This window comes from Crotalus tigris, unplaced genomic scaffold, assembly GCF_016545835.1.
Source record: "Crotalus tigris isolate CLP2741 ecotype Arizona unplaced genomic scaffold, ASM1654583v1 scf7180000017987.690289119674:8195010, whole genome shotgun sequence".
In the NCBI taxonomy this organism is placed as follows: Eukaryota; Metazoa; Chordata; class Lepidosauria; order Squamata; family Viperidae; genus Crotalus; species Crotalus tigris.
In genome coordinates, this window is record NW_024096758.1 from 7,974,535 (window position 1) to 7,996,351 (window position 21,817).

A 21,817-nucleotide genomic window follows, 5' to 3' on the forward strand; every position below is an offset into this window, starting at 1 on the left:
TGGTAAGTAGCCAAAATTGTCTGGATGCTGTGACAAGTTTGATTTGAATTTCAACTAATTAGGATTAATGCAAGTATTCTTCTTGTATTTAATGTCATATTAACATAATTTGACATCAACTTTTAGAGAGGCCCTGGGCTGCCTGCATGAGCCATAGTGTCTGCAATATGTGAACTCCTCCAGGTGTAGCTTATGGAAGCTATAACAGCCAAATGTAAATGCGGATGGTACAGTCTTTCAAGTACAGTAAGCTATTTTCTCTTGTATGAGTTCTCTTCTCATAAACATCTCAGCCTGTTTAGCACTATGAGAAGAGTCCAATATGAGAAATGTAAACTTTAAAGTCTCTGCAGGACTACATATAGTAATGCATTGCTGTCAGTTGGCTGTTTGATTATCTTTCCCATCTAGTAAACTGTCTAGGTTTTAATTATTACTCTCCTTCTCTTGTGCCCTGGGGTGTGCAAACAATTTCAGACAAGGAATAGGAACTTTTGGCTTGCTGGATTCACTTCTGGAAAATCACTGAATTACTTATGAAAGGGCTGTCTGGAGGAGGGCAGATTGGCAGTTGGGGGGAAGAATGGAAGTTTTTGGACACATCCACCAAAGAAAAGGCAAAATCAGAAACTCTCCATCACTGATTCTACCTACGCCAGGGATGTCAGTGTTGCAACATATGACTTTTTCTCTATTGCCAGCAATGGGGTGGGCGTGGTTTCGGTGTGACGCATCTGGCCTGCAGGCTGGGAGTTTTGACACCCCTGTTCTACACCCAAAGCCACCAGCTCTGAACTAGAGCTCTAACTAGCAACATATGGAATGCTGGCTGACATTTTCAGATAGAAAGCCACAAGGTAGAAAGATGGAGAAATGGTAGTTGTGTTGAGAAACACCTGACATAAATCACCTTTGATTTTTGGAATCAGAGCTGACTTGCTTTGAACTGTAAAAACTTTCTTGGAAACCTTGACCCTGAAGATGCCCACCCCTTTGCCCCTTGAACTCACACTGCTAGTAATAAATGCTTTGTCTCCTATGAACAGGATAGCTTTGTCCAACAGGATATTACTGCTGGTGGTTCTCAGTATCGAACTCCATGTATATCTTTTTGTATTTTGGTGAGCCAAGCTTGGTCTCTTACTGTATGTTCCCCGTTTATTTTATTGTGCCAACCTAGCTTATTGTTCGGTTTATAGTCATGATCTCCCTCCCCACTATTGTAATGATTATTAATATTATTATGGACCATCGCACAATCAACCAGACGTTCAGACTGGATTTGGCATTTTTGTCTGCCTATAAAGTCCTTCCCAAGGACCTGGGGATAGGCAGATGTGGATATTTGATGGTGTTAAAGATATTCTAGCAGGATGTAAGCTGTTCCAAGAAAAGCTGCCTTTTGCAATTGACTGATGGTGAATTTGTCAATGGTGCTCCAATAGTTGGGAATTGCACTACTGGTACTATTTGCCACCTATCTCATCATGAGGATACTTTTCTAAATAAAAACAAAAAACAATAAAACGATAAAAAATGTTATTCTTGGTTACTGCTATGTGTATATTTGTTATTGATTTGTTTTCTTTTGAGTTTTAATTTTATGTTAGCTACCCAGAGTGACTGTTGAGATGGACAGCTATATAAGCTGATGGAAATAAATAACTATATAAATCTTTCCAAGTGGAAACATCTTTGAAATAATAACTAAGTAAATCTTTCCTGGTTGAAATATATGACCCAAAGTAAAAAAAAACAAGCACACACATTTTTTCCTGAAATCCAATATGCCACTGTATTTATTATCTTGTGATTAAACATGCTAAGCAGAAACTTGCAGCAACGGGACAGTATTTCCCCACACTCAAAACTTAATCCTTCTGCCTCTTCAGCATCTCCTTCAGATATTCAATCTGGGCACTCACGCAGCTCCTGGAGGTGCCCCCAGGGGAGGTATACTGCTCCACGCTATGCTGGTGGTTGAAGATTTGTGAGATATCACTTCCCATCATGGGGCTGGAAGGAACAAGAAATAGCTTCAGTCAGATATTACAGAAAGACAGTCATTTAAACCTAAAGCTTCTCTTTTCACACATTTTAAGTGGCCGAGAAATAGAATACAGGAGCTCTGCAAATAGGAATAGTTTTCACCTTCAATGGCTCCTACTAAAGCAGGGGTGGGGAACAATGGCTTCTTTATGACCTGTGGACTTCGACTCCCAGAATTCTTGAGCCAGCCATGGGATTCTGGGAGTTGAAGTCCACAAGTCGTAAAGAAGCTATTGTTCCCCACCCCTGTTATAGAGAATGAACAGATTGTTGTTAGCAAGGCAAGTGGACTACATAGCCTAGCTAACCTGTAAAGCAGAGGTATACAACTTCACATTCTAGAACAGAGTTTTTCCCGTGCTGGCTGGGGAATTCTGGGAGTTGGAATCTACACATCTGAAAGTTGCCAAATTTAAAAAAAACCCACTGTCCTAGAATCTGCTGCTGCCTCTCAACATTTGGAGTACAATCTCCTCAGCTCATACAAAGTGGTCACTAATTTGTAATTTTTAAGTGCACAACTTAGATTTACCCAAGTTTCAGAGCAAGTAAAATGAAACCAAAGTCAGATTTTTGTCCTGCCTCCACTATTGTTTTGGACTACAACCCTTAGCATGCAACTAAAAAAGCCGAATGTGGCCCTCAGCCTGGAACACAGTTCGTGACTCCTCAGCACAAGCCTGTGAGGTAGGTTAGGCTGATAGAAAATGGACTTTCTGATTAAGCAGGGATTTGAATATGGATCCTGGAACTTAATCTATGCACTCTATCCCTTTAGCATTCACTACAAAAGATTGCTTACTTTACTCTTTATGATTGTACTTATGAAAGAGTTTTCATCATTACATAATTAGGTTATGCTACTAGTTCAGGGGATAAGTTCCATCCCTAGAAAAAAAAAGATATGGAATTGTGGGGTCCCGGAGGGTAACTGAATAGATGGTAGTATTTGCATAAATCTTTAGCATTCCATAAGTGTGACTTATCTCCATATCCACTGCTACTAGAGGTAGAAATATGGCTTCCTTGTTTTCAAGAGTTAGCAATAGCAGTTAGCAATAGCAGACTTATATACTGCTTCATAGAGCTTTATAACCCTCTTTAAGAGTCAACATATTGCCCCCAGCAATCTGGGTCCTCATTTTACCGACCTCGGAAGGATGGAAGGCTGAGTCAACCTTGAGCCAGTCAGGAGCGAAATCCTGGTAGTGGGTAGAATTAGGCTGGAATGCTGCATTCTAACCACTGCACCACCACAGCTCTTAAAAGCAGTAACTGCTATAGGGAAAACTTTAAAAGTTCCCATAACCCAATACATACTGAATTCCCTTCAGGTCATCCATGGATAAATGATTAAGAGTCACTCCTTTGGTCTCGGCTAAACGGACTGCCTTCCCCACAACAGTGTGGGCTTGTCTGAATGGCACCTGGAACACAAGGGGAACAAAATCAGGAGGCTTAAAGATTTTTCTGTCTAATTTTTACCCTCAAAAGACTCCCAGTGTTTTGAAGCTGATATTTCAGTGCTGACATTTCCAACTATTTCTGCACTACAGAATGTAGCACAGACATGAAATGCAAAACCCCATTGCAGCATCATTTATGAAAGCTCTTGGATCCCTGCTAGGATATTCTTTGAGTTGGGCAGCCCTATAAATCCATTAAATAAAATAACAGATATTGAAGGAAGGTACTCGTCAGTATAACAGCAATCCCTCACAAGCTCAAGGTTCTTCAAGATTTGTTTAGGGTGGTAAGAAAGGATGCCCAGCAAACTGCTTGCCCAGTGACATCCTGCGCCATGGAGTCATGGTTGGGGCACATGGATATAAGTGATTCTGTTCCTTACAAGCTTGGATACTCACTCCTTTGCGCACCAAATAGTAAGCAAGATCTGTAGACAACATTTCCGGGGTCAGGGCTCTTTCCATGGCATCCCTGTTGATCTAGAAAAATGAATGAAAGAATCATAATTATCACATGCTAGCTAGGTTCTTGGAGATTCAGAGAAAAATCTTGACGCCATTCTAGACAATAGGATAACTCATCCTTTTGAAACGCTCACCTGGAGAGTGGAGATAACTCCAGTGGTAACTTTAAGCACAGTGCTCAGGGTATCCATCACATCAATCACAGCTTCCTTATCTTCCTATTTGTAAACAAAAATGTTGAAAGAGGGTTACCTAAGAAGATAATGGTTGGTAGGGGAGGAACACCCTCTGGCCCCAACATCTGACATTTCAATGCATGTGGAAGGTGATATATTATGAGGAGAAACTTATCTTTTCTACCTTATACATGGGCTGTCTCCCAGGATAAGACTCAAGGACACCTTAGCCTAGTAGCCAGTTTCCAGTAATGACAAGGTCCTTAATAAGCTCCAGTGCTTAAGGATAAACCACTTCCAAACATGGTTATTCTGATAATAATCACATACAGATCCTCCCCAATAATGATCATGAGTATATGTCAGAAAAGTAATTCTATATTTGCTAACCCTCAAGCAATATTCAGTGGCTGCATTCACATAAGTTGAATATGGATATTAAATTAAGCTCTTTTCTAGATTTGCACCTTAGATTGCATGATAAACTAACCTGTTATATATAGTTGTATATATATAGCTGTATATAGTATGTTTAGGTGTATGTCATGTATGTGTTTCACTTTGAGAGTGGGCAACTAAATTTCATTTTTGATGTGTGCCATTGTGCCCACAGTAAAAAAAATGATAATAAAGGTTATCTTCTCTTCTCTTATCTGTTAGCTGCAACACAGATACACAAAAAGTTAATCAACCATAGCATGTTATACATGTGTATCTCCTAGGATCTTTACCTAATCTGATTAAGTATGTCCTGTGAACACAACCTAATTGTGTCAGCTTAGACTAGCCAAAAAAGAATCCAACTGGGGCGTGACAGCCTATCTAAGTCAAGATTCTTTGACAGTGGTAAATTCCCCCCAAAAAGAAAATTATTTCACAACAAATTAAACTTTTACAATGGCAGCTGTCTTTGTTAACAGTAAGAGAAATGGATGTAAAAATGAATTATGCAAAACAAAACAATTTTGAATTTGCAAATAAGCCAGGGAAATGGTTGGCAGGAATGTTACCAAATTGGTAAAACTGATTTATACCTCACAAAAAGCACAGATAATTATGAATGGCTGAAGAATTCTGGGAATTGAAGTCCACACATCTTAAATTTGTTGAGGTTAAGAAGCACTAGCTTAAGCTAGCCTAAGTGCTATAAGATCACATGCTGCTTTCTAGAATATCTTATCAGCTCAAACATTGTTCTCCTCTTGCAGCAGGAAGTTACAGAATCACAACTATATAGCCTAAAATCAACTGAATATGCAGAGAAGCAGCAACTAGAGCAAGCCTTGATGATCAGATGGAAAGAATCCCATCATTTACCTGCAGATCCTTGTTATAGGTACTGGGAAGTCCTTTCAGAATCACAAGGAGTCCAGTAGCCTGCAAGAGGTCCAAAAAGCTCTGTTAAAATCCCCAGTTCTTGGCCATGTCATCATCAAGGGCAGTAAATCTCCCCACCTCACTTTCAAGGCTACCATCTCTTGTGCGTGGATCAATACTCTACGGCCCCCCACCCCACAGCTTCAGGAATGCTTGTTTTTTCAGAAAGCCAGCATTAGCTTTCTTTCCAGACTCCTACCTACTCCATCCTCAGTTTACATTGAATATTTAACTTTAAAAAATAGAAGCTATAATTGTATAATATCCTAATCTTCCTTCCTTCTGTGGGTCGTCCCAAAGGTGTTTTTTTTTTTCAAAAGACAACTGGACTTTGTTTTTCCTTGAAGATGTTTCACTTCTCATCCAAGAAGCTTCTTCAGTTCTGACTTGAAGTTCTGTGGGGTTTATATGGCAGGTTCTGTGGAATTTACATGTCAGGTTCTGTGGGGTTTATATGTCCGAACTAAAAACTTCCCTTGCAAACATATCCCTGGCTTACTAAGGCATTTCCATTTTTAATTGTGATGCTTCTGACACGAATAAACAAACAAACAAACAAACTCTGTGTTTAATGAAACTTAAGCACTTACTCTTCCAATCACTCGGCCAGCCTTGCTGCGGATCAATTCAAGGCTATCTGGATTTCTCTTCTGGGGCATCAGGCTGCTCCCAGTGCTTTAACCAAAAACAAAAATATCATGATGCATCTGCAAATATCTCAAGCTTCTAATGCACAAACAATATCTAATTTTGCACTACTACCGTGAATTCACAAATTTTCTATTCAGAAGGAAGGTGGAGCTGTTTATTTATTTGCTTTCCCACTGAAGAGGCTGCTAAGGAAATGCCCTTTGGCCATGCTTACTTGGTTCACTGTTGTGAACTCCATCGCTAGGTACTGTGGTCACTAATGAAAACGTCATGTGACTGCACCAGACTTATGAACTCACTTCTGTTTCCATCATTAAGTGAATCAGTGCAGTCATTAAACAAGACATCACCACCACTTAACAATTTCACTTCTGCATTGGTTGCTAATGAGGCAGTTGGTAAGCAAGGACTATCAGTATATCTTTTCAAAATTGACTTTTCAAATTGTTTCTGTTTTGTGAATGGTTTTATTACTGAGGTTTTATGATCGCAATGCTCATTTGATTCATTTTATTCAGTGTTGCACAGCAACCTGGTTTCTCAGTGGAAAGACAGAACAATATTTTTGAAAAAAAGATTATAATTGGAGGAACTCCAGATAAGAGTCTCCATCAACGCAATATCAAAGTTACTGGACTCTAGAATGAAACTGCTAGAACAAGGTCTTGAAAGGATGAGAGATGCCCCCAAATTACCAATATGCATCAGAGAGAGTGATGAATCCAAACTCCTTTGTGGTATAGAGAATCAGATCTTCAGATAATCTGCTCAGGTGAACCATGATCATGGAAGCAATGTAAAGAAACTCCACTGATAAAAGGAAGAAGGGGGAGGGAGAGGGAGAAAATCTAAATTTTATTTCTGAATGAAAAGCAAAGTATGCTGCCCTGGCTAGAAACAATCATTGCATAATCCAGGATACAGAATTAAGAAGTACCCCTAAAAGCATTCCTTGTTGAGACCTAGACTCTCTACTGTGAGTGATTTGGCTTAGCCTTTGTTTTGGGGAGATTGGACAGGTTTTGGGAGATAACATGAAAACCTTCAATCCCTGAAGGACTTAATGCATTTATTTCACCCTTCAACCCACCCATCAAAATCAGAACCACATGGCATTCTGGTTGATGTATTTGGAGCTAGCAGCTTTTGACCTACTGTGCATGGGCCAGCACAGCTCTTGAGACAATCATTCAAGCACACTCCTGGTCAGCTCCTCCTCTTTTTTTGTGTGTAATCATATTATTTTGCAACTTTGCCACTACAGACTCCCAAAGAGAAACACAAAAACAGTATACCTACCCACAAAGTCTCGATCACTCACTGCATCCATGCTGTTGATGCTGATGGTGGCAAAATCCAATTCTGTAATTAAAAGAAAAAAAATTAAGGATACAGTTAATTCTGGAGACTATGGGAATAGGATTTCAACATTTCTGGAGGGTCCCAGTTTAGAGAAGGAAAGCCTTTTTTTTTTCCAACGGTCCTGCTGGCAGCATGCAGGTCTTTAGATGCTGGCATGTAAGACCAAACAGTTATGAAATTCAACATAAGTATATTCGGGATGCATAACAGAATATTATCCACAGGTGTGATCAAAAATCTTACAAATGCACAAAAGAGTCAGAGCTCTGATCATGCTACTGAGCAAACCATCTTGCTGATTTTAACCCTCTGCCAATTCCCATGGAGTATTTCCTCATTAATGAACACATCTAACTTATCCTCGTACAAGTGAAAGAAAGAAACAACATGTTTTTCCAGGACTAAAACCTCTGCATGTCTCCATGCTTGAGTCCCAGAAATTCTCGTGTTAGGAATGTTAACCCCACTCCTATCAAACCATTTTAAGAACAAAACCCCAAGTGGCTTTGGAAGTATTTAAAGCAAGGTTGGAGAATGAATGTCCCTGAGATGCTACCAATCTAATTTACCTCACCAATGATGGTGAAAGACCAACGACTTGGTTTGGAAACCACTGCTGTGAAACATCAAGAATTATGTTTATCACTCTGTATGAGAACTTCAAAATACTTGTGCCTAATCCTTGAACTCATTTCATTTGGCAATCTGCACATCCCTTTGCCTTCTGGACACATTTTAACTGCTTATTCAAGCAGAGACATACAGCTCACCTCGGCGGAGCAGTTCACGGTCCAGGCCAAAAGGGTTGCCAGCCAAAGCCCCACTGCAACAGAAAGATTAGAAGGAATCCTTAAAATGTCTACATAGAAAAAAGACATCTCACAGAGGAGAGAGGGCGTGAATGGCATACCCCAGATCCTCTGCAATGCTCCACAGTGATTGCATGAAGGAAGTTCCCTCAGCAGCATCGTATGGAACAAAGTCAGAGGAGCTTTGCTTTGCTGGCCCCAATAATGTCAATAATGCCAATAGCTTTGGATACCCAAATCAGGAATCTTGAATTGCATCCCTCATTTGTCCACACTTTCATTCCATTTCCTCCATATGAATGACCATGATATTTTGATATTTTATTATTAATTATAATGCATCTAGGCCTTCTCTACTGATTGCCCTTATATTTTTTAGTCAACCTCCCTATTACAGGTAGTCCTCACTTTACAACAGTTCATTTGGTGACCATTCAAAGTTACAGCTGCAGTGAAAAAAATAGTTTATGACCATTTTTCAGTTATGACCATTGCAGCATCCCCATGATCATGTCATCAAAATTTAAAGGTGTGACAACTGACTTATAAATAATATTGTTTGTAGAGAATTGTAAAGAAAAATCTCTAGTTTCCATACTATTAGAGAAAATTACAATGCAGCTACCAAATGAAGCTATTTGTCCTTATTACATCATAGTTTGCAAGTAGTTTCTATGATTATTCCCCACATAAGAAATGCAATATTTTTTATATAATAATTTTTTAAAGGTCCTTCGTTCTTTTTTGTCCTTCTGCTTTTGGGCAAAGCCGCCAAATTATGATTATCTTGTCAATCTGTATGATGAAAGTTTTTATTTGATTGCACAGACCTGTTTCTGGAAACCAAGTTGAATACAATAACAGATTAGCTAACCTGCAAAAACAACTGGGGATTTTCCTCACCCACATTAAAATTTCTTGGTTTAGGACTTTAGATAGTATGTTCACAGCAAGTCAGTTTGACCTCTAGTGGCCCACAAATTTTCTGGGTGTGGGGTTGCTTTTACCTTCCCAAAGGCAGAACGTTGATCCTTTTTTTAGCCTCAAAGAGGCGTTCATGGTCTCTTGTCAGTGCAACAGCAAAGCTGTGAGAAAAAAAGAAAAATAAAAAAAGGGAAGGAAGGAAGGAAGGAAGGTTCTTTTGTTAGAGAATTTTAATAGTGCAGATAATAGGAAATCTTTACAACAACAAAATTGTTCTTAGGCACATGAATGTATGGACTGCAGAATTTTACGTAAAAGTATTAACTTGAATAGTGTACATGGCATGTAAGCCCATCTCAAACAAAGAGCATGCTAAGCATTCACTATAAGCAAGAAAAATAAATACATGGTTTTTAAAAATTCAAATTTTAAAAGCAAAATTTGATGGGATCTGAGTTTTGGATCTAGAAGTTCAATTCCAAACTAAAAACAGGTCTATTTTCAGATGCAACCTTTTATTTTCCACTTTCATAGGGCATCAGCTGTTATAGAGGATGGCCCACCGATGGCCATAATTTGTTTGATGTAAGCACCGATAGAAATTACCTACAGAAAGTGTTATGGGATTGATTACCTGAGTAAATAGTGGCTCCATCTGATTGGTTGAGCCTTTTGCAGGTGGGTGTAGCCAGGAAATATCACCTCCATTTCACTACAACAGAACAAGCAGACCATAAAGTTATAAATTTACCCTTCATTTTAACAATGAGGAGACAATTGAAGAGGGGGGGGGAAAAACCAGCAATCATTTATGAAACTAATCATCCTGTCACACATTAATAAGGAAAAACATGGGTTTTGTAATGGATGGAGGAATTCACAGATGAAAAATATATTCACGTATACCAGTTGTCACATTCTATTACCATGAACCAAAACAATGTCCAAATTATGGAGAGAAAGCAATTAGAGTTATGTGCCTATTAATTGTTTCTCATGATCAATGGCAGGTCAAACTCAAAAAACAAAAAGGTTTACTGGGTGGTGACTAGATCTTAGTGAGCCAGGTCAGAGGATACCTACTGACCCTATGCAGTTGGCCAGTATCCTTTTACAGTCCCCCAAGTCTACTTTGGAGGGATACTATAGGGAAAACCCCCTATCCCTTACTGTTACTGGAGTGCAGCCCTTGGCAACTACACAAAGCTCAGTGTGGTCCTCCAGCAAAAAAGGCTTTCACATATCTCAGATATGATGAATCTAATTCATGGAGAATAATTATGTTTGCAATTTTGTTTTGGTCAGTTTGGTTCGTTAAATGGAACCTCCATATCGTGCAATATTTCTCAGTTTTGACAACTTTGAGATGTGTGGATTGCCATTCTCAGAATTCCCCAGCTCCAGGAAAAAAAAATATCAGAAACTTGGGAGAAGATAGGACATTCCCTGTTTGTTTTTAGGACTTCCTTGGAACCACTGGCCTGGGTGATTCAATGATAATGGGCTGGTGGTCCTCATAACTAAATGGAGACTTTTTTGTATATCTCAGCATCTAGTATCAAGGACTTGGTGCTTTACTTGCAAGTTACCAGAAGAATCTGGTCAGCCACTGGGGAATAAGATGGCTGGATGAGATTTTTTCACACATTTCCTGGTGCTTCTAAGCAGGGATAATAAGAATGAATTGGGGTTTATTTCAACAGTTGAGGACTAAGGAGGATTTGCTAAAATAATTATGGGAATTTTATTAATGGATGGAAGATGGAAGGGTGGGAGAGACAGCTGGACTCAGGCAGATGCTCTTGATTCACAGCCAGGCTTACGTGGAAGCACGTTCTATCAGGGTCCGAATGAGCTGTTGAAGGTGAACGGACAGCATTGTCATGGAGCTCTTCATGAACAACCTCAGATCAGTCACTATCTGTAAGAAATGCACACATTTGGCTTTTCAAAAAGAAGTCCCAAACCATTACCTGGAAGTATGATTTTTCCAAAGGATGCTCAGAAGATTACAGGTAGTCCTCGACTTACAGCAGTTCACATAGTGACCATTTGAAGTTACAATGGCACTGAAAAAAGTGACTTATGACCATTTTTACACTTATGACCATTGCAGTATCCCCATGGTCATGTGATTTACATTTGGATGCTTGACAACTGACTCACATTTATGACCATTGCAGTGTCCTGGGGTCCTGTGATCCCCTTTTGCAGACTTCTGACTAGCAAAGTCAATGGGGAAACCAGATTCACTTAACAACCATATTACTAATTTAACAACTGCAGTGATTCACTTAACAAATGTGGCAAGAAAATGGGACAAAACTCACTTAATAAATTTCTCACTTAGCAACATAAATTTTGGACTCAATTGTGGTCATAAGTTGAGGACTGCCTGTATTTATGTTTTTTCTGGAATGCAGCTCAGATGCCTGGTGATGTCTCAAGGCACTATTTCAACATTTGCTCAGAATAACTAAAGACAGTGGCTAAACTTAATTATTCTAGCAAGTATCCATTCTCAGTATAATGGAACCTCATTTTAATGGATTCCTGTGTTCCTTATTCTGGAATGTCTGGTAAAGCAGAAATTAAGACATCTTGGGTATTTATACCATTTGTGTGAAGATATTATCATACAAATGGCAACACTATCACTAAAAATCATCTGTTGCCCAATTGAGTCCAGTGCATTGAAGCTTCTATCACCACAAAGTGGTAGTCATAAATTATGGAGGAGGACAGGAGTTTTAATAATTCTGAATTCTGCCTCCTGCAAGCCACCACTGATCAGATACAAGAAGTAAAAGATGAAGGGAGAATTTTTTTGAAACTACTCTTATTAGCTGGTTAAACTCATTGCTTAAGATCAGATTTTTCTGCCAGATGACTATCTAACCAAAATAGAACTACAAATAGATGCAACTATATCATATGCAATTTTATTTCATTTGCAACATATGTTTTTAAACTAATATGGCAGAGTTCAAAAAACTTTAGGTTTTTTTTACTATTTCAAATCAAAGAAAACAAATGTCTTTAATACTTTGTAATAATTCAGATTTTCAAGATCTTTCAATGATCATCTACTACTTCATTTGCAGAGAAATATGAAACCCGAAAGGGGGGGGAAACGCTAGAATGCTGATATAACTAAAATTATTTGGGAACTGTTCAGATTTTTCCTACTTGATCATTTCTGCTTCGTCCGGTGTGAAGCTTTCCAGCCACATCACCAATCAGTTCCTGAAATAAAAAGAAAGGTTTCATTCTCCATCATTTCAATGATTCTACAAGCAGTTGCAAGGTTAGGCTATTTCCAAGATTAGCCCACTGAAACCAGGTATGTTTCTGAGTCTTCAAAATATATTAGGTGGAAACTGGGTCTTTGATTAGTAATTTTGGTATACTTAAATTTAAAAAATCATTGAGCACTGGTAGGCACAGATTTTGCTCTTTTTCTAGATTCAGTGGGGTCATTTATTCATTTATAGATATCTACCCTACCTTTGCTTTGTACAACACAATGGTCCTTCTTCCTACTTCTGATCCTATGACTACAACCCAGTGAAGTGGATTGGATGTGAAAAAGTGACTGGCTTAAAGTCACCCAGCCGACTTTCACACATAAAGGGGAACTAAAACTCGGGTTCTCCTGATTTCTAGTCCACACCTTCACTACTGCACTAAACTGGTTCACCAAATTTATCTCATTAACCCACCCCACCCTATCCCCATTATGCTCTTTTTCCTTGTTAGAGAAGGTCTGCCCCTTGTTATCTTTTTGATCCTACTCTACCCTCAAATGGTTCTATCTGGAACAGTCTGAATGTTTATGAACATTCCAAATCAACATTATCGTTCAAATCAGAAAATTTCAGTCAAGCAGATAAATCAAACAAACCTTGAGTCTACGTTCAACAGTAGTGTGGATGTCCTCATCGGTTCGGCTGATGATCAAGCTGCCCTTGGAACACTCATCAGAAATCTACAATAGCAGCAGTCAAAGAAAAAGTTGTTTAGTAATTCACAAAATGTCCTTGTTGTCTGGGAAAAAAGAAGGCTTAATGGATCATTCATGGGCTTAATAGCAAGGCCTGTTCTTAGACGTCCTAGCTGTAATCTTCTTGACAGAGATCTGGTGATAGTAACCATGTAGTTGATACCATCAGCACAATGCAGCACTTAGCAACTTTCCAGATGTGTTGGGTCTGAAATTCTCATAATTCTCAGCCTAAACTGAAACTCTGTGCTTTGTATTCACAGACTTTGGACCTCTTTCCCATTTTAATTAATAGGCCTGAAAGATTCAAACCATATTTCCATGCAGGGTTAATTAAGCCAATAGTGTTAGATTTGTTCCTGGTGAGCCAGTATCAGATTGCACCCTATATTGGTTGTGTCTTCCCTGCCCTTTAAATTCTTTATATAAAAATTATAAGGTGTAATTTTTATGCCTTTCAGAACAAAATTTCATACAGATTTTTTCCCAAAGCTTCCAGGCTTGATAATGTGTGGCCTTGGGTCCAGTTCCATGGTTTCCACAGCCTCAATTTTTTTTACTTGACTTTGTCATATTATTTCCTTCACAGGAATCTGAAATTTATTTGCTCAGTCTCTCTATTGTCTCCTCCTTTTTGTGCATTCTCAAGATTGCCTAAACAAAATGAAACACATAAAGTTTTTTCTTGGGAACCTTTCTGGGCTTTTTTATTCTTAGCCCAACAATAACAGAAAGACAACAGCTAAACTTGTGTAATTCAGCTAATGAATATAAACAGACTTGTGGCTCTCTTCTCTGTTCCGTGTTCCTTAGAACTTAATCAATTATTGTACATTATAACCTAACTTCTCTATTGTTCAGAGATTAACCAAGATGACAGCTTGCTTATTCTAAAATGCAACTGTTACTAAATACTCTAGGATTTCAGCTGAAGCTAGCTGGCAACCTTCTACAGCAGTGGTTCTCAACCTTTTTAATGCTGCGACCCCCAACCGGTCGTAAGTCGGGGACTACTCAACCGGACCGGTCGTAAGTCGAGGACTACTCAACTGGTGCAGCACCGTTTGCAGAATGGGACTTTGGGTGGGCTCAGCAGGGCAGAGACAACCTGGACAATTCCTATTGGCTTTTGAAAGCCAATAGAATTAGACTCTATTCAAGAGAATCTATTCTATTGGCTTTCAAAAGCCAATAAAATAAAAGGGAGTAGCACAGCTAAGGAAAAGGGGGAAAAAATGGCGGACTGCGTTGTTTGGCGACCCCTGTGAGATGGTCGTTTGACCTCAAATGGGGTCCCAACCCACAGGTTGAGAACCCGTGTTCTACAGTTAGCAAAACATAGGACCTTCTTTTTCATGTCTTTGGATTGTTTTCTTCCTCTGAATATCTGCCTAGGTACAGCGATCCCATGCTATGCCCTACTTCTTGCAGAGCATCTTGTGCTAATTCCTCTTCAGTGGCTTTGAGTTTTCCTGGAATCTTATGAGCTGTGGTGGCACAATAGTTAGAATTCAGTATTGCAGGCTAACTGTGCCTACTGCCAGGAGTTCAATCCTGACCGGCTCAAGGTTGAATCAGTTTTCAATCCTTCCAGGGTCGGTAAAAGAAGGACCCAGATTGTTGGGGGCAATATGCTGACTCTGTAAACCACTTAGAGAGTGATGTAAAGCACTATAGGATGATATGTAAATCTATTGCTGTTCAGCTCTTTTGCAGTCCATCACTGCTTCTAAGCCATTTTTTCTTTTTTCTATCTCCCTCTCCTTTCAACTCAGTTTCTTCTTAGCCACTCATTTCAACCTCTCCTCTCTTATAACAGACTCTCTGTGTGAAACCTGTTAGCTGTTCTTCTCTCACCTCTTTCTCAGGCTCAAGTTATATCAGCCTCAAGTCCCGTTGGCATACCTGGGTAGACTGACAAAAGGCTAGCAGATGACGTTTTCCTTGTTACACAGTGCTTGACTAAAATCAAAGCCTATTTTGGGGGTGCATGCTTTTACTGTAAAACTGTGGGAAAATGCCTTAATTAATTATCAGTTATCAGTTTATAAAATTTACAAAATACTGATGGGAATCCATTTTGCAAAATCCTTTTACTTAAAGCTGAGCTGTCCCATGTAGTTAAGGCCACCTTTATTTGGAGTTCTTTCTACCCCTATCACAGCTTTACCTTCTCTAATCCACTGATGATCTTCTCCATTTCAATTTTAGACAGAATTCCAGCCTTTTCCAAAGCTTTTGCATAAGCCATGCTTCCGCAGATATCAAATTCCGACAAGCGCTTGTCAATCTCGATTGAAGCGTTAAACTGTTCCATGATGGGGTCAATACTTCCCACTATCCTTCCTCCATAAAGTTTGTCACTCTAGGATGGGGAGAAGGGGGACAGTAATGGTTAACAACAACTTTTTCCAATGCCATATTTGTATACTAGCCCAAATCTTTCTGCTGCTGAAGGATGGTGCCCTCAACCTATGCCATGGATAAACATTGTCTATCTGTCTTGGGGGGGGGGGCTGGCAATCTCCACCAGAACTGAAAGCAACATCTATCATCTAAAGCTGTTGGAATGTTCTTGATAGATTAACCTGGGGCATCATGTCCCTATTACCATTCCTGGTCAGTTCAACTTGCTGGGACTGCTTTGTTACAAGGGCACTTTAAGAAGCTCACAGGTGTATGGGGAAGCGTTACTTATATATCCATATTGCATACTGCCAAATATCAGCACTGGCCTTATGTCGCTGGCATCCTGAGGAAGCAGAAAGTTTCAGTATGATGGTTCAGTAACAATATAACAGAGTTGGGAGGGACCTTGAGGTCTTCTAGTGAAACCCCTTGCTCAAGCAGGAGACCCTATACCATTCTAGACAAATAGCTGTCCAATCTCTTCTTAAAAACTTCCAGTGATGGAATACCCACAACACCCACAACTTCTGAAGGCAAGTTAATTTTTGTCACTGTCAAGGAATTATTCCTTAGTTCTAGGTTGGATCTCTGTTTGATAAGTTGCTGATGGTTTCTCAGAAACTGAGAAAAGAACCAATGACTTGGAAAACATTATGAACCTAGAACATCTGATCATTCCTCCATTGCATAAAAACATCAATTGCCCCCCATTAATTAATATTTTTACCCTGATAATCAACCTTACTTTACTAAATTTAGACATTAATGTCAAGATCTTGGAAATAAAAGAAAGAAGATTCTCACAAATTCTACTATAATCAATGTATTGAAAGGGAAAAGATTACAGTAATTTTGGGAGCTAGATATTTTTATTTTGATAACCAATCTTCTGAGGACATGTTTGATAAAAAAGCACACTGTGAACAGAGAAGACGGTTAACCATATTTCTAATAATGGAAGAATGTGCAGATATTCTGGACTAGTAATATTTTGTACATCATTAACTATTTTCTTAGGTCCTAAGAAACCTGTAGGACTGATTTAAAAAAATGGACAATCATATAGCTGGTCAAATTATTAAAAAATGCTTCCATTAACCAGACAGCATAATCCTATCATTTGTAACACATGATGCTGTTTTAGAAGATTTGTTTCTTATTTTCACTCATGTAGGAGGACATATTTTACCATGTATATATCACCTAAAAATAAACATGTTTACATGTTCATTTTTAATTCATTCAATTTGTAAACCACCCACTTGCCAAATGACTCCGATAATATTGCTTGTATAATAATAACTATACACATAATTATACACACAAACCTATTGGATATAGATCTTGTGGTTGCATTACACAAGATAATTCCAGTTAATTTAATCTTGGTTAGATTTTTCTGTGGTTTAATGAGCTTATATGGTTAATTTATGGCTCAGTGTATAATGTAATTCAGAAAATTAGTTTATTCAGTAACTAGATTCATTCAGTCAGTCAGCTAGGATTTTTCTGATAATATAACAGGCTTCCTATCAGTTTCAGAATTCTGAAGTCAACACTGAACAAGATCTACACACATAGCAGTTTTTCTTCCATGGTACAACTTTTTTTCATTAAAATATATATATTTATTCAAGTCTATCACTAGAATCCAACTATTCTACACACACACCAAACACCTTTCAAGATTCTCTTTCTATGTAGAATTCTGGCAAGATATTGACTATACGTCATGTAGCATGTTCATTTGGCTACCTGGCAGCATATTATGGTTTGTTCGTTTTGAATGATATGCTCAGTATACTGCAGCAATTCCAAAAGTCCTTTGGTCAGCATGATTCAGGTGCAGCTGTTGCCCTGTTTTCTCAAAGCAAACATGAAGACAGCATGTGGTGCTTAAGGGCTAGTCAAAGTTCACTGGTCAGAAGATACGGTTTCTGGGCCAAAAGAAGGTTAAATCTTCATCCAGCAGTTTTAAGGGGGTGGGGTGAGGGTATTTCTTCAAATAAGGCCATTTTAATGTGATATTTGCACTTCTAAATGCTTTCTGGTCAGGATAGGAAGTGGACCAAAAACAATTTAATACTGATCACCAATTTTAGCTAAGTAAAGAGATATTGTGAAATTACAGGCTTGGCAAATCCACCAAAAGAATCATTTGTTCCTTATTCTGTTATAACTTGACAGAGAATAAGGGTTTTAATTTTCACAGCAGGATCCTATTAGCTACATATTTCCTTTAGGAGGTGAGGAGATAACAGTAATAGAATCACAGGACTGGAAAGTACCTTAAAAGTTTTCACCCCCCCCTCCATCCTGGGCAGGAATTCTCATACCATCCCAGACAAATGATTGTCCAAACCTCCAGTGATGTAACACCCATGACGATACAGATAATCCTTGACTTACAACCACAATTGGAACCGGAAAACCTGTCATTGTGGTGCAGCTATTAAGTGAGATATCACATGATTGCAATTTGCAAACTTCCCTAATGGCTTCCCCATTGATTTTGCTTGTCAGAATCCAGCTGGGAAGTTTGCCAATTACAATCATGTGATTCCAGGATATTCCAATTATCATAAATGTGAGCCAGTTGCCTAGCACCTAAATTGTGATCACATGACTACAGTGACAATGCAATGGTAGTAAGTACAAAGACCAGTCATAATTCACCTTTTTAGTGCCATTGTAACTTTGAACAATCTCTAAACAAAGCATCATAAGTCAAGGACTTCCTGTAAGAGGCAAATCGTTCCATTACTTAAGAGCTGCCGAAGTTAGGAAATTTCCTCCTTATTTTGAGTTTGGGTCTCTCTCTGTAAACTTTCCATTCACTGGTTCTGTCCTATACTAGGGAGAATAAATCCACATCCTCTTCTCTATGACAGTCTTTCATGCATTGAAAAACTGCTACCAGGTCTCTCCCTTAGGCCTCTCTTCTTTAGGCTAAACTTCAGTGTTTCTCAGTCTTGGCTACTTTAAGAGAGGTAGACTTCAATTCCCAGAAAGGTGTTTGGAGAAGTCTGGGAACTGAAGTTAACCTCACTTAGTGACCAAGGTTGAGAAACACTGTTCCATCCAGAGACTTAAAATTCATTCAAAGCAGTTTGGCATGCTCTCATAAATTCCTTACCTATTTTGGCCTACACTTTCCTTCTCCCTCATTATGTGGCTTTTGACAGATTGGACCAATTTTTCCTTTTATAAAAATTGAATCGAATTTAGGAATTAAGCAATTCAGATTTCTCCCTCTGGATTTCACTACCTTGCTGTCTTCTCCATTCAGACTAATTGCTCCCTTAACTTTCTTTTTGTTCCACACATACTCAGTGAATTCTTGTTATTTTTGGCATTCTCTTACAACTTCATCTCATTCTGAGTCCTTAGGATTCCTGAGCCCAACCTTAAAGAGGTGGACCATTTCTTAATATTCTGCTTTTGTTATATGCATGTTTTTTAAATTTATCCTTTGTGTTTGACATGGATCTTTTTATGTAACTACAAACTGTTTCCTTGGGTGCCTCCCATTTTTTTTCTATTTGGTATTATTTCTGTTTGGGACTCAATTATTTCACTTTTCATAATTTAACTTTCCTGATTTTTTTTATTTTAGGACTTATGGAATTCTTCCTATTTTCCCCTTGGCTAATTGAATCAGCTTCCTTGAAATCTAGAATACTGATCTGATTGCCATCTGTTCATCCCTACCTCCGTTATAGTGAATTCTAGAATAACATGTCACTCTCTCCCAAGGTCCCAACAACATCTACTTCACAACCATTTCTTTCCTTTAAACAAATATTAAGTCCAGCATGGCTGATCCTCCTAGTTTCCTCCTCCAATTTTTGGATGATGAAGCTATCTGCAATGCACATCAAGAACCTGTTTGCCCTCCCACTCACAATAAACTTAGATTTCCAGTTGGTATCTGGGTAATTGAAATTCTTCCCTGCCACAGTGATGCCTTTCCAGATGACCTTGGCCATCTGATTTGCAATCTTCAATCCCCAAACTATTGGGAGTTAGATTCTAAAGCCCTTGTTCATGTCCCTCTTGATTTCTACAACTCTGAAAATATATTATATGGAACTGCTGAATGGGTGCATGACATGGGCAGTTTAAAGATTTAGTGTAGCTATATTTGCACCATATGTAATTTGACTAATATTTCTGTAGTTAGCTTTTGGTGCTATGTTTGATATGCAAACCAATTTTTCTGATTAGTATATACTTGAATGTATGTGTGAATGCAGAATAAGAGTTTATTGAGTAACTAAGTTAAGTTGTACAAATACAGCCCCACAGAATAAGTCTGCTGGTACAGTCCAGCCCAGCAATTCTCTAACTAATTGGGCTAATTAATTTTTTTAAATGGAGGGAAGGATACTGGGAACTTTCTAGTGGCAGAGCTTATGCTTGGTCCCTCAGCTATTGGCCCACCAATATAATGCATGAACTATAATGCTTTATGCAAGTTGCTTTTGCTAACTTGGCAACTCTTTAGATGTGTTGGACTACAGCTCCCAGAATTCCTAGCAAAGCCATGGTTCCATGACTGTGAAGAATGTGTTTTAACTAATCATTAAATAAGTGGTGCCCTAACTTCCATATATTCCTCTTTGACCTTCAATCATTCATTCCACCATTCTCTCTTAAACAGCATTCTGCTCTTTTCTTTTACTACATGAGTTGTGAAACTCATATAGAAAGCATCTGTTTCCTTCAACAATGTTCTCAAAACTCCAGATTTTCCAACATCTATTAATGCAATCACCTTCCCAGGTATTTCTTCATTACTTACAATAAACTCCCAAATATACATTCTCCATTTATATCTAATTTCGAATTAGTTGCAGTCATTCTAATTGTTACAATGAAAGTTCCTTGGAGCCAGAGATTTCAACATATTTCTTACCTTCTCTGCTGTGTTATAAAGCACCTTACTTCACTGCTGAAGCATTTTTAGAAACAGGGTTGTCAAAATGTTTATGATTCAGCCTTAGACTTTTTTTAAAAAGTACGTTTCACGTACTAGCTAAACTGCCTGCCTAATTGGGTTTTTCCCTCCAGTTGGATGCTCTTCAGTTGTTAATAACTGAGTTAGTAGGGGAGATGGTGTAACTCAAGTCCCATATAAGCAAGAGGATATCAAGTTAGAGAAAAATATTCTATAAACTCAAAAAACAGGATCTTCCCTACTCTACAAATAAGAGCAACTTTAAAAAAAAAAATCTCCTGATGGACTGGATCAAATCCATCTAGTTCTCATCTCTGAAAGAGAAGAGCATATCACTCTAGGAGCTTATAGATACAGCAAATAATAACAGCTGCATCCTATTTGCTTACTTAAGGTAGAAATGCAATACGTTATACCATGGCACTTTTATTCAGTTAATATACTTTATTATAAATAATAACTCCAAAGTGGGAGGGGGCATAATCAGATATGTGCACTGCAGCCCTTAATAAATAAACCTTGCATGTGGCTCACAATCAATTAACTCCACCACTTCACTAACTTCATGCAGTCCCATCAGAACCTGCCCAATCTCTGAAACCGTTCTCTAGCCCCGTTTTTTCTTCACCCCACGTAGATCTTTTGGGAGGTGGCAAAAGGTCGTTTCCACGTCCAAAGGGACGTGAGGGAGAAGACTTCCAGATGCCCACTCACCTCAGCTGCCATGACGGACGATTGTGAGTTTTCTTTCTGTTTTTTTTGCGAAGAACGTGGAGAACCTGTCAGATAGGGGGAAACGATTATTGCAAACAAGCGGACCGTTAATCTGACGCCCGGAGAGAAAGAGAGAAAGGCACGCACACACACATACACACAGAGAGAGAGAGAGAGAGAGAGAGAGAGAGAGAGAGAGAGAGAGAGAGAGAGAGAGAGAGAGAGAGAGAGAGAGGGAGAGAGAAAGAGAGAGAGAGTCGCTCGCTCCAAAGAGGTCCCTGCCAGTGACTGCTGCAAGATCATAGGGACGGCTGACCTACCACACTGCAATCTGATCAACCGCTGCAAGTCTCCGAATCAACTCACCTCCCGGGTGTGCAACCACCAGCTATCCGAACTCCTGTAAATCCAGCCTCTGAAGGGTCTCCTTTTCAAGGGATCACTGCCAACAG

At 38.9% G+C, this 21,817-nt stretch overlaps 1 protein-coding gene across 1 annotated transcript; it reads right to left on the reverse strand.

Annotated features, from left to right (window-relative positions):
* Window positions 1-1,768: 1,768 nt before the first annotated feature.
* Window positions 1,769-21,801, reverse strand: ASL (argininosuccinate lyase). Its single transcript, XM_039345912.1, has 17 exons — window positions 21,732-21,801; window positions 21,366-21,430; window positions 15,453-15,647; window positions 13,184-13,267; window positions 12,469-12,525; window positions 11,103-11,200; window positions 9,914-9,991; window positions 9,363-9,440; window positions 8,317-8,369; window positions 7,484-7,546; window positions 6,880-6,994; window positions 6,124-6,208; window positions 5,474-5,533; window positions 4,115-4,198; window positions 3,915-3,995; window positions 3,370-3,476; window positions 1,769-2,016 (listed from the first exon to the last, which is right to left on the reverse strand). Exons 2-17 carry the CDS (start codon window positions 21,375-21,377, stop codon window positions 1,872-1,874), a joined length of 1,395 nt encoding a protein of 464 aa, XP_039201846.1. The 5' UTR covers window positions 21,378-21,430; window positions 21,732-21,801; the 3' UTR covers window positions 1,769-1,871.
* Window positions 21,802-21,817: the final 16 nt, after the last annotated feature.

What these genes read in the sequence shown, in the direction of transcription:
- ASL (XM_039345912.1), bottom strand. An exon ending in TGGAGCCACTATTTACTCAG is followed by an intron (nt 9,441 to 9,913) that starts GTAATCAATCCC and finishes TTTTTCTCACAG; the next exon opens with CTTTGCTGTTGCACTGACAA. An exon ending in GATGACCTGAAGGGAATTCA is followed by an intron (nt 2,017 to 3,369) that starts GTATGTATTGGG and finishes TGTTCCTTCCAG; the next exon opens with CCCCATGATGGGAAGTGATA.